This window comes from Acanthisitta chloris, unplaced genomic scaffold (assembly GCF_000695815.1).
Source record: "Acanthisitta chloris isolate BGI_N310 unplaced genomic scaffold, ASM69581v1 scaffold17788, whole genome shotgun sequence".
Classification (NCBI taxonomy): Eukaryota; Metazoa; Chordata; class Aves; order Passeriformes; family Acanthisittidae; genus Acanthisitta; species Acanthisitta chloris.
This window is the reverse complement of record NW_008686650.1, coordinates 51,600-66,126: the sequence shown is the minus strand read 5'-3', so window position 1 is coordinate 66,126 and position 14,527 is coordinate 51,600. Positions and strand designations below refer to the sequence as shown.

General features: G+C 38.2%; 1 protein-coding gene across 1 annotated transcript in view; it reads left to right on the top strand.

The window, feature by feature from the left end:
- Positions 1-2,175: 2,175 nt before the first annotated feature.
- The window catches only part of STK39 (serine threonine kinase 39), a gene marked incomplete at both ends in the record, with an annotated part of 60,555 nt that continues 48,203 nt past the window's right edge, over positions 2,176-14,527 (top strand). Inside the window, 3 exons of the mRNA XM_009080266.1 lie at positions 2,176-2,237; positions 9,128-9,242; positions 14,170-14,278. Coding sequence (XP_009078514.1) covers positions 2,176-2,237; positions 9,128-9,242; positions 14,170-14,278 — 286 coding nt within the window. The remainder of the gene's footprint in view (positions 2,238-9,127; positions 9,243-14,169; positions 14,279-14,527) is intronic.

The following is a 14,527-nucleotide window of genomic DNA, read 5'->3' as shown; positions in this document are numbered from 1 at the left end:
AATAGGAGTTTGTTGGATTCATTCATGTGGAGTACAGCACATCCACATTTCTCCTTACACGACAGCCCCAGTGTGATCCTGACAGTGGGATCTGACTCCTGCCCTGGCTGTGCTGGCTGGGGCAGCTGTGCTGCGCAGCTGTGCTGCTGAGCATGTGGCAGGAGCAGCGAAGTGTGGGTGAAGCAGCCTGCTACAAGTTCTCTGGCTGCTACTCTGTTTCTTCTTCCCACACGCATTCGCAGTGTGAGTGAAGTTGAATTCTTCATTTTGGAGGAAGCCAGTGCAGATCTGATTACAAAACTAATGTTAATGGGAGAAGAGTTTGTGTGCCTCAGTTTTTCTTCCCCTCTTTCTGTCTTTTGAGCTACTTTAACAGATAATAGTACCTCTTGTATATGTGACATTATTATTTATGGCTCAGCTCTTTGTTTTGATCTCCTCAAGAGTCCTTTTGGAGAACCTTTAAAAATGGTCCACAGTCCTGCCGGCACATTCTTTTACATAATCTAACGTAATGACAACCTAACAGAGTAGATCTTTCTGTTTTTCTCCCCTAGATGGTGGGCTCAAATGGGTTTTTTTGTTCAGCTAGTTTTCATTGTACCCAAAGATAAGCATTCCTTTAAGTCTCTTGAAGTAATGGACTGTTATGTGTAACGTTACTCATTGTTCAATGGCACATGAATTTTCTAGTCTGTAAGTTTAGTGAATTCATAGGTTAGTTTTATATACTGATACAAAAGTGGAGGCATTTTAGGTGTTCATTAAGAGAGTACAGCTAAGCAACCTCTTTGCTGTCTGACATGATACATGCTATTTCTTGGTGGCATTGAATTCCCAATTCTTGTTCTGCATCTTTTGTAAATTGTAGTAAACTTAATATTGAAACAGTATAGTTTATTTTTCCCTTAAAGACAACAACTTGGTTTAAGTTTTTTTTCTTTTTAACAATGGCAGCTCATATGAAAAGTAAGATGATTGAGAGGAGAGATATTCCAGGGACAGTACTTGACTTTTCACTGCTCCATTCAGTTTCATACTCTTTAGTTCATTAAGCTCTTAAAATGCAATGCTTTATATTACATCATGATCACAGCTTTTGAAACACGATAATGAAGGGAGTGTAAGTGGACTAGGTATATAAAGTGGTTATAAGATACCTCAAGCAGATCTGAAAGCCATGGGATTTGTGAGGAAAGCATAAGTTCTGCAAACTTTGTTTGCATTTCACATTTGATGCCCATTTAAATTAATATATCATATATTTTGATTAGCATATTTCACAAGAGATTCAACATGTTTTGGGGTTAGAACTGAATGTTTTTAACTTATTTACTTGCTTTGTTTAGGTTCATCTGTATTTATTGGCTCTGTGTGTTGGTTCTTTCCCCCCATACCTTTCTATTTTAGCATATGTAGTCAGAATAATTTTCTGGTGCATGAGAAGTAGATTCTGCACCAGAGAATAACATGTTTGCTCCCAGTAATCTGTTAATCAAGCTTACCACTAAGGAAACAGACAGGTTCTGTTCTGTTAGGGATCCTTGGCAGAATGATGGTAGCTCTAAAATGTAGTTACAGGTAAAGCATTGTTTTCTTAACAAGATATTATGTTTACTACAGCAAAGAATTTTGGATTAGAATGGCACAGGATTTCTACAAACAGAATCAGTTTAGTACAATTTATAAATAGCGTAATACAGAATTTATAATATGATAACTTAAGATTTCTAATCACCTAGATCCTAACTCATGATTTCTCATCAACTAAATAATACAGAATTCATAATATAACTTAACTTACTATTTCTAATCACCTGGACCTTCTGCAGATTGGATCAAACTTAATATATTATTTGCTATATCAATATAACGATCATAATCTAGACTCAAAGATCGTACGAAAACACATGAGTCAGTCCTCAGAGAAAGCAGATGGTGGTGGAAGCATTCCTGGCCAGTGGGGGCCATGGATCTCACTGTCCAGAAGCAGTTCCAGTCCGAGTTCCCTGCTCAGAACTCATAACTGCTTGATTTTATGAACAGTGCTAGTACTCTGTGTGCTGTTCATCACCACCTGTGATGGGTTCATCACCACTACTGGGACCTGGGATGTTCAATCCTGGTAAGGAAGGGAGTAATTGCCCTGATGCCCAGGAATCCTGAGGTCAGTAGGGAGAGGAAGAAGAAATCTGTTGGGTTTGTCTACTTGATTCACAGGACCTTCAGGACCTGATAATAAGGGGAAAAGGAAGGGATATGTGGTGCTCTCAGTCACAGGGAGTAGCTGCTTGCCTTATAAAGTGGTGTCAGTTATGCTGACCACATTACAAGGTTTCAGGAGCAGGGGCTACCACTCACATTGGTCTTATCCTGACATTTCCACAAGGCAAATTCCAATTCTGATGAGTCCAAATACTGAAATAGTGGCAACTGTGGATTTTTTTAATATAAACATTTTTCACTTACAAATGACACTACTTATGAAGATATTTGAGATGTGGAGTAGAGCAAAAGGAGTTTAATCTTGGGTAGTATTGATGATAGGGGATTTGCTTAGACAGTCTAATTTGAATTGCTATAGTTTCCTTTCACCATCTATTTTTAGACAATTTGTCTGTTTTGCATGACTTGTCAGGGAGAAGATAAAGCCTGTTGAAAGTGGACTGCATTTGCTTAGGTTTTCCTTACCAGCTGTGGTGCTGATATTTCTGTGGCATGGGTTGCTTTTGAATGGAAAGATGCTTCCGTAACAGATCTGGAAAATAACTAGGCTCCCTATGAGCATGTAAGAATACTCAAGGCAATGAAATACTTAGTTAAAAGTTAATTTTTGTGATGACACATGCAGATGAGCATTAGCTGCCTGGACTTTTGGCATGACTCCACTTTCCTTTGCAACATGCCTACATTTTTCTTCTCGTGTCAAGTCTGAAGGTGTGATTGGAGTAAGTGCAGTTTCCTGTTCAAAGACAGGCAAAAGGAGAATTGTGTTTGCTGTTGGTTTCTGATGCACTTCTAAAAGTTGATCCTCAGCTTCATTAGCATGGTATCTTACCCAAAAGACTTGAATTCCTTTGTAGATACCTTCTTATGAGAAGGGCAAGAATGTATTTTTATGTGTTGTATCTTATTTTTGTGATTGCTAGGATAAAAGTTTTCCAGTGTTGAAATGCAGTGCTAAGCATGTCTCCTCCTGTGGTGTTGTCACTTTAAACACTAAACATGATAGTATAGGGAGATAAAACCATATTCTGCACTAAATACAGTATATTGGATTGGAAAACTGTTAAGGGAGCTGGGATACTAAATGTCTTGCTCCTGTATCTTCAGAGACAAAACTGTGTGCAATATGTGACATGACTGAATGGGGTAGCAGGATGTATTTCTCCAGTAGAAACGGCTTTACATCTACTTTCTCTTATTTCCTAACTAATTAGTTTGTGATTGGTAGTTATTTACTGTACTCTGATGCTAGAACTCTCTTTGTTCAAGAAAGTTGATACCCATTCTCATGTGCTTTTGGCAGAGAATTTTATTCCGTTTTGCAGATTTGACAGGGAGCTGTAACAGCACTGCATATCAAACCTCAAAATATTTTCTATAATTTTTCTAGGCAAAGGATCTGTTATAACCAGTCCTTTTACTATTTTGATGAGGAAATAGAATAATTAAAAAAGCCAGGTCATTCCCTCCTGCTTGTGGTTTTTCATGTATGTGGGGCTTTATTGCTGATTATGAATTCCCCTGCCTTTTTCTTTCTGTATGGAGAATATGATGTTTGGTTAATGCTCAAGCTTGCTGTATCTTAGCCTCAGTACAGGTTGACTTAATGCTTGCATATAAATTTTCTTGGAGATTTTCTATAATTCATAATAATTTTGACATGGGCGTTTAGGCTATTTCTCTAAGACTTCATTGGGATCACATAAGTATTTTTAGACCATTAGCGTATTTGGAGAGGTCTTTCTGGATTGTTTTTGAAACATGCTTTTAAAAAGCAGTATGGGATAAACTAGACCTCAGAGACTTTGTGTGAGCTAATCTCCCTCAAAAAGGTAAATACAATAAATGAATAACCCAGTGATTCCATAGCCATAATGGTGATGTTTTTAAATGTCTAACTGCAGAGAAAATGAATTTTGTGTATCTCAGTGAAGAATTAAAGAGATTAATTGTTCAATGATGAAAATGCAGAAGTAGCAGTTCTGTGTGGGCATGGATTTCATAGAACACTTAGTGTTCTTGAACTGAATTATGACATAAGCCTAATGGCCAGGATAAAGAAAGTGAGTTGTAAGGGGAGATATTTGATCCCAGCATGAATTAAGAACACAAAATGAGTACGAATTGTTAGTAAATTGTACTTACATGATTATCATGAAGTTCTTAAGAACATAGGTATTGATGTCATGTGAAGATGTAAAGGGAAATCATGACTTCATTCTCTGTGAAGAGTTTCAGAACGATTTAGAGTTTTGTGTAGTGATCTAAATGAGCTATAATCAGCTGATTTGTAACTTAATTTTAATCAATGGAACTAATACGAAAGAAAGTGAGTAATACTGAAAGTTGCCTGGAGTATAGTGGGGTAAAAGCAAGAATCCAAAAGAAATTAAAGGTTCTTTGTTCTCTGTTTCTTAACCAAAAGTACTGTTTTGCCACCAAAAGAATTTATTCTTTCAAAACTGATGAGACTTGTTCTGCCCAGTGCTGCTATGGAATATTTTGAAGTGCTGATCAATTCATAAGATATTTTGTAATACTTGAAACATGCTACACAATATTGCATGCAATAAATGGCATATACAACATAATTTTAAAACTTATATATAAACACAGATGCTTTGTATGTTACATAAAAAACTCATGTGTTTTTATGAGTGGAAACCTAAGTTAGATTTGTGTAGGCCCAGTTTGTGTGCACAAATGCATTCTGTTCTATGCAAAAGGAATTCTGTGGTTATACATTTAGGGGACTCTTCTTTAGAACTGAGCTGTTTTGAGAGATTAAACAGAAATACTTTAATAGCTGCTTCATCCATTTTCATAGATTTTATTCTGTTCAGTATTGACCTTTTACAGTTAGTTACAATTTAGTCTTGGATTTGAGGCTGATTTAAACTTTGCGTCCACTGATCAGCTACATTTAATAGGAGGTTTCTGTGTGTTGGGGGAGCAGAAGAGGTGTCTAAAAATGCAGATGGTATAGATTGGTATGTAAGACTTTGTATAGATTTCTGAGATAAGGTATTTAGTGTTCTCCAATTGCAACTGCTGTCTAACCTTTCAGATACTAAGCTGACAAGAAAACCTACCATTATCAACAAGTTACATCCTCCTCTTCAATGATTAGAACCACTGGAGTGTTGAGGAAGGTCTACCCAATGAATGCAGCAATCTTTAAAAGAGGTTTGTGTTGGAATACTGTAGCTACTAAAAAAATAAATCCCACTGAGCTACTAAAAAAAAGGTTTGATAAATCATTGTGATCTAGTGAGGCTACTAACTTTTGCTTTTAAGGAGAAGAAGAAAATTGAAAAGTAATCTTCTAGGTCTGTTTCAAATGCAGTTACTGTGCAGTGATGTGTGAAAATCTCAGACCTTTATAAATAATGGAATAAATGAAGTGTCATCCTTGTATGAAGGATGTGTGCAATCTGCAAGTGATAAGGTTCAACCATCTCACATCACTCTCTATCTGTTGGAGACTTGAGTAGTGGAGAGTAGTTAAAACTTAAATGTTAATGTCAGTTGTTGATCACATTTATTCACATATCATTCTTCTCTTTGCCAGCTAGAGACAGGTTCTGCAAAGGTTAAATTCAAAGTAAAAAAAAAAGAAAGAGAGAAAAAATACCTTTATGCCAGATCTAGAAGAACTTGAAGGAACTTGTTTAGATAAGCTTAAATCTTGGATGACTATTTGTGGGTTTTCACGTGCTTTCTGTGAAGCATGTGCAAAACCGAATGCAGAATACTGCTTTAAGGTTATATCCTTTCAGAAGAAGTGAAATGTGGCCATATGTAGTAGCTCTTAAGAAGGTTTCTATTGCATGAACCCAGATAGTTAAAAGCAATTCTAATGGCTTTGTTGCATTGAGGGCAGGATGGTAGGGAGTGCATAGTTTGTAGCATGAAAGGACAGGTTAGCTGTAAGGTCATGCTTGCACTAGAGAGAAGGATGGCAGCAAAAACACAAGGACAAGATGAAATTCTGACCTGTTGTCCTTTGTGAAAGGGGAATGGTAGGCATCTTGATGAGGTCTGAAATTGCATTATTTCACTGCTGCCGTTTGAAACTGGCAAGGAGGATTTGTCTGTAGCAGGAGAATGACTTTTCCTGTAGTGGAAAAACCCTGTTATTCTTACAAAGCTGTTTTTTTGAGTCTGACCACTGGTAATCCTTTTGTTTTGTTCTGCGGGAGACAACTGGATGTAAAGGCTTCATATTTTACCTGGCCTGAGCTTTCATTATACTTTATCAGTAGAGACTGGATGCTAAAACCAGTCTGTGCTTTGGTTGTGGTGTAGTTAGTATTCTCTGCTGTGAGGGTTTTGGAAGGCTCATAAGGCTCAGCATACTTGAAGTCCTACCTTCTGACAAGGAATGCTTGACTGTAGTCTAGTTTATGCAATAATTTTATGTGAACGTAATTTGTTATGTGAAATGGTTGCCTGTGAAAATTCAGTTTCACTGTATGATAGTGCATGATTTCTGTAGCCTGTTATGTCTCAACTGAAATGCCTATCTGGTTTCTAACCTCCACTCCTCTGGAACATTTCACGCTTCTACTTGTTTAGTAGAAGGGCATCTCTTTGTGGATGCAAAAGGAGTCTTCTGACCAGATGTGAAAGCTGCAGATTTTCCTTATTCCTATCCCTGTTTGTTCACCTTAGGAGCCAGAGAAGGAGAGGGGAACATCTTTTAAGAGGAAGGAGACATATAGCCACTAAGTGCCTGGCTCCTACTTCAGTACTTGAAACTGCTTTTTCAAATTGGTTTTATATGTATGCAGGTCTCACTGAGAATGCAAACTCACAGATTGACTTTACTGTCAAACTACTGTATGGTGTAGAGTATTCAAACAAGAGAAAGAAGAAGGCAGGTATACTGACTTTATTCTAAACTTAGACAGCTTTTTGCATTGTCAGTGCATCATATTCATGTGGCAAAGAATATCCAATTTCAAGTCATCTCTGAGAAGAAAACATGGGAATATGTACTTTTTGGTAATCTAATTTTTCTGATATGTTTTAAAGTGTTACTTAATGTCATTTAATTTGAGGAAGCAGTGAAGATTTCATCCTGGCATTGGGTGAATGATTTTTCTGTGTGCTTTGTCTGTCTTTATGTGGTCTTTGTATATGAATCTGTTTTGAAAGTGAAGGTGATCTTGTTTGTTTCCTACAAGTAGATAAAATTACTGCCATAGATGAAAAAGACAGATAAGGGACATCTTGGCCTTTGTTCCTCTATACTTAATAGCTAAAACTTGGGGTTTCTTCCCCTGCCTCAACCTACAGTTGTATAGTCAGAGTAAAAAGACGGTTTGTGTCTCAATGTCTAATGAATGAGAAATTCATTAAAGTGATGTTGATGAGTCGTACCTGAACTGAATTGTGCTGACTTGGTGGTTCCTTCCTTCTTGTTTAAATTCTCTTAATTCTTTTATTACTTACATTATTGGAATTTTAAAAGGCTTTGTTCTGTAAGCAGACAGAACAGGACGTGTCAATATTTGTCTGTGACCGCATCCTGCAAAAACATGACTAGTTAGTCCTGTGAGACTTTTTTTTTTTTTTAAGATGAGCTCAGAATTTTGTCATTGAATTAATACACAGTTAAAAAGCTTTGTGATTTGAGTGAAAATGTCATGTGAACCAACAACACATGAAAATAGCTAAGCAAATAGCAATTAAAACACGGACAATAACTTTCAGTCATGAGGTATTGTCGGTGCTGTTTTCAGATGTGCAGAGGGAAAAGCTCTCAATTGTTCTTAAGTCGGCTGGTAACTGAATCCACGTTTGTAGAGCTTGACAACAAAAGGCTTTTTGTTCACAATTTGTATTCATCTAGGACATGCCAAATAAATAGAACAGAGTGTATAAGCAGGCCAATATAACATGTTGCTAGATTCATGACTTACCAGAAATCCATAATTTATATTAAAATATTTAGAATTACAGGTAGAAGCTACCCGTGGGGGGACTTTAGATTTCTGCATGAATGAGCATGATGCAATTACTTTGAGGAAGCACACACTGCTGTATTTGATGTGGCAGCAATATATGCAACCCAAGCAAAACTCTTTCTGAATATTACTTGCAATCATTTGATTAATTTAGTGAGGCAGTATATACTGGGGCAATGCCAGTGGGTGCTTGATGAAAGTAGCAACCAGGCCTTTTACTCCTGTTGTTCGCAAATAAAACACACTAAAGAAAATAATTCTGTTGCTTTCCCCAAGATTTGTTGAATTCCCCCAGGCTGTGTTACCAGTGTAGTTGTATGACCATATGTGGTTTGTATGCCAAGCAAACATGATTGACTTTCTTTGCTGGGCCATTCAGCAACCTGTATCTTCTCACGGTCGGTGTCATACTTGTGCTTCCCATGTTCTTTATAAGAATCAGCATGTTTTTTGTAGGATGTTACCATAATCATGATGAATGAGCAGGAGCACTGGTGGAACTATAGAAGATTTGGCATGTACAGTTTTTGCAAGATTTTTCTGTTCGTTGCATTGTGGGAACAAAAACCTGGTTAAACAGGGATTGACCTGAAAGAACAGAAAGAAATAGCATTTGATAAAGCACATCCCCTGCCTTGTATAATGCTTTAAATCAGCTGTGCAGGTCATGGTTGTGTTTTGATAAATGAGCACATCATTCTAAGTTGTCGATTAGGGTTTTTGTGGTGTATGAACAGAAACTTTGAGGTTTTTCTTCTCCATCTGAGAAGTGTGCAAGACGTCTTGCTAGTGGAAAAATACGCACATAGGGAAAGCACTGAAAAAGGATAAAGAGCAGATTTTAAGTTCTTTGTCAGTGTGGGGTTCTTATGTTGGTTACTGGTTTAAACTCCTGTTATATTGAGGCTGTTCCTTTTCTGCCCTTTTTCAGGTAGTGGTGCTACAGCAGTTGTCCAGGCAGCACTATGCAAACCCAGGCAGGAACGTGTAGCAATAAAGAGGATCAACTTAGAAAAATGCCAAACCAGTATGGATGAATTACTTGTAAGTAAATCAAGGGGCAATATATTACATGGAGCCTTACCTTCTGTTTTGCTTTTCTTTTTTGCTTGGTCCAAGAAGCAGGGTAGCGTTTTTTGCAAGATATGAGAGAAGCATTTGAAAATAATCTGAAATACTTATACCCTTCCCTAAAAATGAAATTTACTAATGTATATTTTCTAATGTCATGAAACAAGATGTGCACACTTGAATCTTGGGATAGCCAACTCTTGAGAACTATGGGAAGAACCTAACCCCTTGTTTTCTGGAGACTCCGTTTTCAAGAGATGACTGTCTGGTTGTCTGTCTTTTCTTAATGCTGAGGAAAGATACATTTTCCTTTAGTTAAACACTGATTAGAAACACGAAGGTAAAATTTAGTAGGTCTCCTAAAAATGTTTAAACCACCAAAACATGTTGGATCATTTTGTAATGATAACTTTTAAGGAGATAAGTAGGAATGGCTACACTGCCATCTACACAAGGAAACTCTTGTTAAAGCTAATAACAGGCATTTATCCGATAGGCCATAACAAGCTGTTTGAGGAATGCTATTTGTATGGGTCACTGATCAGAGAAGAAAGGGGCCTGTAAGAGGCCCTTTGTAAAGGAGCTGCAAGAGTTTTTCCTCTGCGCTGGTTATGGCAATCCAGACAAAGTCACAAAGAACTGTTAAAAAACTGAAACCTATTGCATTCTAATGCTCCTAGTCAGGTGATTAAAAGACTAATGCATATTTATATATAGGCAGCATAACAAGGTTTGAAGGACACAAAACCATTCTAAAAGTGAGAACACTCTCTTCTGTTCCACAGGTTATACTACTGCCTAGAGACTGTGGGCTTTTTCTAATGCAGAAATTCCTGCCTCTGAAGGAAATGATCTCCTCAGCAGGGAATTGCCAGTGCAAAAGATATCTTGAATTTGATACAGAGGGTATGGTCCATCCAGTTTCTTCAGATAAAATGGCTTTTTTACAGTGGAGGACCCAAAATGCTCTTCCCCTGGTGATTGATGGCATTCGCCTTCAGTTTATGTGACAGCTTGTATGCAACATTGTGTTTTTTAAGAGAGTTGTGGTAGTGGAAGCTTCTTCTGAGGTAGTGAGAATTCTGTCAGCTAAAAACACAAAAGACGAATTCTGAACTGTATTTAAAGAGGAACAGCTGAAGGTGAGATGCTGTGCATGATGTATTGACATCTACAGTCCACAAAGAACATTTCTGTAAAAAGATAGATACTAATAATTGTAACATAAAATGGTCAAAATTGGATCTTTTTGGTTAGAATTTGAACTAATAATGGTAATTGACTATTAAAACGTTATAAACCTAAACAAAACTGCCAAAATTCTGCAAGAGATTAATGTGGTTTAGAGAAATAAATGGCTGCAGTTAGTTACCAGCTTGTACAAAGTTACTTTAGCAAGTGCTTAAGTATCTTTACTGTTGACATGTCTCCACTCTGTCAAACGAGGCAGTAGGTCTTGAATTTTTGGTCCCATACTGCTTTCTTTTGGTATGAAGACAACTGTCCATGCCATTTTTTTTTAAACATAAGCCAATTTCTGCTTTTCTGTGCTCAGATTTTGTGTTTCTTTTATTTGTTGACCTGTTTTGATCTGAACATAAATTCTGTTTTTCTTGGTTAGAAATGTTAAAGAAGGCATATGCAAATGTGTGTGCATAACATACATAATTAACTTTTTTGCTGTGAGGGTCAGTATACTTACTCTGACTCAGTTCTAACAGAGAGATTTTAAAACTTTGTTTAAAAATATATATGTTTTCTTTCTGGAAAAGGGTATGTTTGACCTTCAAAACTCGTTACAACTGTACTAACATTTTTATTTCATTTGATAATACTTACAATGCTCTTGTATTTTGGGCAGCTTTTGCGTCTAAAAAACACATTTTGAGTCTAGTCAGTTTTCAGTCACTTATGTTTTTTTGCTGAAACAGTTTCTATTGGCACAGGTATGTTCTAAAACTCTCTGCTCTCTGAACACAGTGTTTTGTAAAATGCTAGTGCTGGGTGCTTACGGGTGGTGTGCACAGGCACCCTTCACAAATCTCAGCTGTGTGGCCTTCAGAGAGGTGGAAATGCAGCAAGCCTAGTGCCCACGTCAGCAGACTTAGGATTTGGGCCAGTGTCAAAGTAGAAAGGCAGTGTGGGAGAGAGTTTAAATAATACTAAGGTTACACAAACTGCCAAACTCCTGAAATTCGATACTCTGTTTCCTGCAATGTCCTGTGTTCTCACTATTGTAAGCTAAGTGTAACTTAACCCCCTGAGCTAAGGAAAAAGGTTCCTGTCCTTGGTATTGCCCTGACTGGGTATCTTCCCCATCCTCATACATCCGTTATTAAAAAACAATCAAACCCTCAAAACTACAGACCAAAGACTTTTCTATGGAATGGTTGTTTTATTGAATAGATTTTTCTAAGCTCTTTGTGTTTCTGCTCTGGATTGTCCTTGGAGGCAGCTCCCTGGAGGAGTCTCTGGCCTGTTAGGCACAGCCCCTCGGGCAGCCATACCCAGGTGTTGGGGGAGGAAGCCCTAGGGAAGCACCTGTAGAGTGGCAGCACCTGCCTCGTCACCGGGAGCTGGACCTGGCCCCATGGATGCTGCAGCTGAGCACTGGAAGGAGATGCTTCAGAGTTGCTTATTAACTGTGTCAACCACCTGCCCTCAGGCCGACAGACATTTTTGTGCAGCTGCTCAGTGAAACTGGATCAGGAATAGCCTGGCTGAAGAAGTTAGCTTTTAACCTGGGCTTATTGCCTGTTATGGTGCACAAATGCTTGTGCTAGAGCAAGACAGGGAGAAACAGAGGGATGAGGGAGACTTAAAGTGCAGTTATGGCTTTGGTGCTGTTGAGTGTCTAAGGTGACGTGGATGTGAAGAAGGCTCCAGGGTGTTCTCCTGGATGTTCCACTGCAAGCTGTTTCCCTGGCAGCACATTCTAAATGGATGCTTTTCTCTCTCATCTGTGCATATCATCAGCCAAATAACTGAAGTTTGTGGAGGCTTACCATTCTGTGTGTGATAGAGGCTTTCTGGAACTGCAAGTCTGAAATTAATTCTTTCCTGACCCCTTATCTCTCATGGGGTGCTTTCTGTTTGTTTATTTTTGTTTTGCAAAGGCTCCCTGCAAAAAGTCACCAAAGCTGACACACAAGGTGCCTTTGGCCATGGTTACTGTGGTATCCTTGGTTTTTGCTCGTGAGCTGATGCAGGCAGATAAAATATTCAAAACACTTCTCAGTTAAAGATAGTGAAGCTTATCCCAGTCAATTAGTTACATCTCTGCATTATTAATGTGTTAGAAAAATAGATGAGGTGCATTTTTTGCCCAGTTAGCGGCAGGTGGACTTTTTGAGCCATTGTTATATTACCAGCATAGGAAAATAATAAAACAGTGTAAGAAATTAAATAGTAATTAGGAGTGGGAGAGTTACAGTTGAGATTTGGAATGGGTAGCTGAATTAAGAACCTGAGGCAGTAATATGTCTTGTGTTTAAGATGACATGCCTTTTAGGAGAGGGGAATGTGCCCCACATGTCTGTCTTCTGTTTTTCACCTACTGTCTTTCAGGGAATGCAAGGGAGCTATCGTGCAAATTGCTCTTATTATTCAGGTATTCTTTTTTCTGTGATTCAGGGCTCAGAAGTTGTCTAAGGAGGAAGACTTCTGACAACAGGACAAGCTGAAATGTTTGTCAGACTATAGCCTGACTATCATGATTATCAGATGAAATCACAGTTTTTAGTATGTATAATTAAGTTTTTATTAGAAACCAACTGTGATTTTGAATGCATTGCAAATAACAAAAAACGTCTTTCAAATACTTGCTGAATTGAGGCTGAAAGTTGAAAATGGCATTTGTGGCAGCTTTAATCCACCTAAGTGAGATCTGCATAGTGCCTGCCTTGCACAAGTGCTGGTGAGTCAAAGTGTAACACAGGTCCACCTCAAAGCAGTTGCCTTTCAGGGAGGGAGGAAAGGTGAAGGAGTTTGGTTTTCAGCTGGATTTGCTCCCTGCCTGGTTCACCCTCTAGGAGCATGTCTTCTGTCACTGGAGATGTGTGGCCAGAGGTGGAGAGGGAGAAGTAGGACTGGGAGCTTAAGTTGGTGTGAAGCCAAACCCTCTGGTACAAGGGAGGGCTAAATGCCCCTATGTGAAGCACTGGCAGAATAAGAAAAGCTGCCAGAAAGGTGTTACAGAACAATTATGTGAAAGAGTGAATAGAAAAAGACTCTGCTTTAATTAACAGATACAAGGCAGTCATTCTTAATGTGTACAGCTGTGGCATGTCATAGATGGTATTACTTGGTAGTGCCATGTTATACATCTGTTGGTGACTGTGTGCTCCTCTAGTCAATTGTTTCCTCTAACCTTTGGTCTGTAACACTGCTTTTTCTCCACTTCTGTTTGATTGTGTGGCTCTGGTGTCCACCTGTTGATCCCACAGTAGCTGAGCCAGTGGTTCTATGTCCTTTGTCCGACAGCTTCCTTCCTCTTTTCCCGTCTGCTCCCATATTTTTGAACAGGAAAGGCGGTAGCTTTTGATCTTTCCTTGCATTTTGTTGTCCAGTCTGTACCCACATCTTCAGCTCTTGGAGACAACTCATTCTTCATTGTTCACTGTGAATTTGAGACTTTAACAGTAATTTCTTTGCTGTTCTCAGAAGAAAAGTGATGTAGCTATGCCTGTAACTCCTGGCCAAGCCTCCCTCATGTTCTTTGCAATAATGTTTTTTCTTGCATGCAGATCTATAGGTAAATTGAAATGTTTTAATGCCTTGATGCATACTCTGTGCATACTTTTGTTCTGTTATAGTATTTCACTTTGGAAATGAAACTTTCTCTCTATGCAAGCAAAACTGATAGCTGGCTCTGTTACGCTGGGCTTTGTATTTCTTACAGAAAGAAATTCAAGCAATGAGTCAATGTAATCACCCCAATGTGGTGACCTATTACACATCTTTTGTGGTGAAGGATGAACTGTGGCTGGTTATGAAGCTATTAAGTGGGGGTAAGTTACTCGTTTTACTTGTTTAGCTGCAGGGAATTTGTATGACTTTTTTTTTTCCTAATGTACCTTCTTTGAGTTAATTGACCTAAACCAAGTAACACTACAGAGGGTGAACCTAGAGATGTAGGTGTGTTATAGCAGGACTTTGCAAGTTTAAAAAGTTTGTATATATGTAACATTCATAGTACAGGCTAAGAATTTCTAAGATACAGTAGTTACATGAACAGAATTTAGTTTTTGTTCTAAACC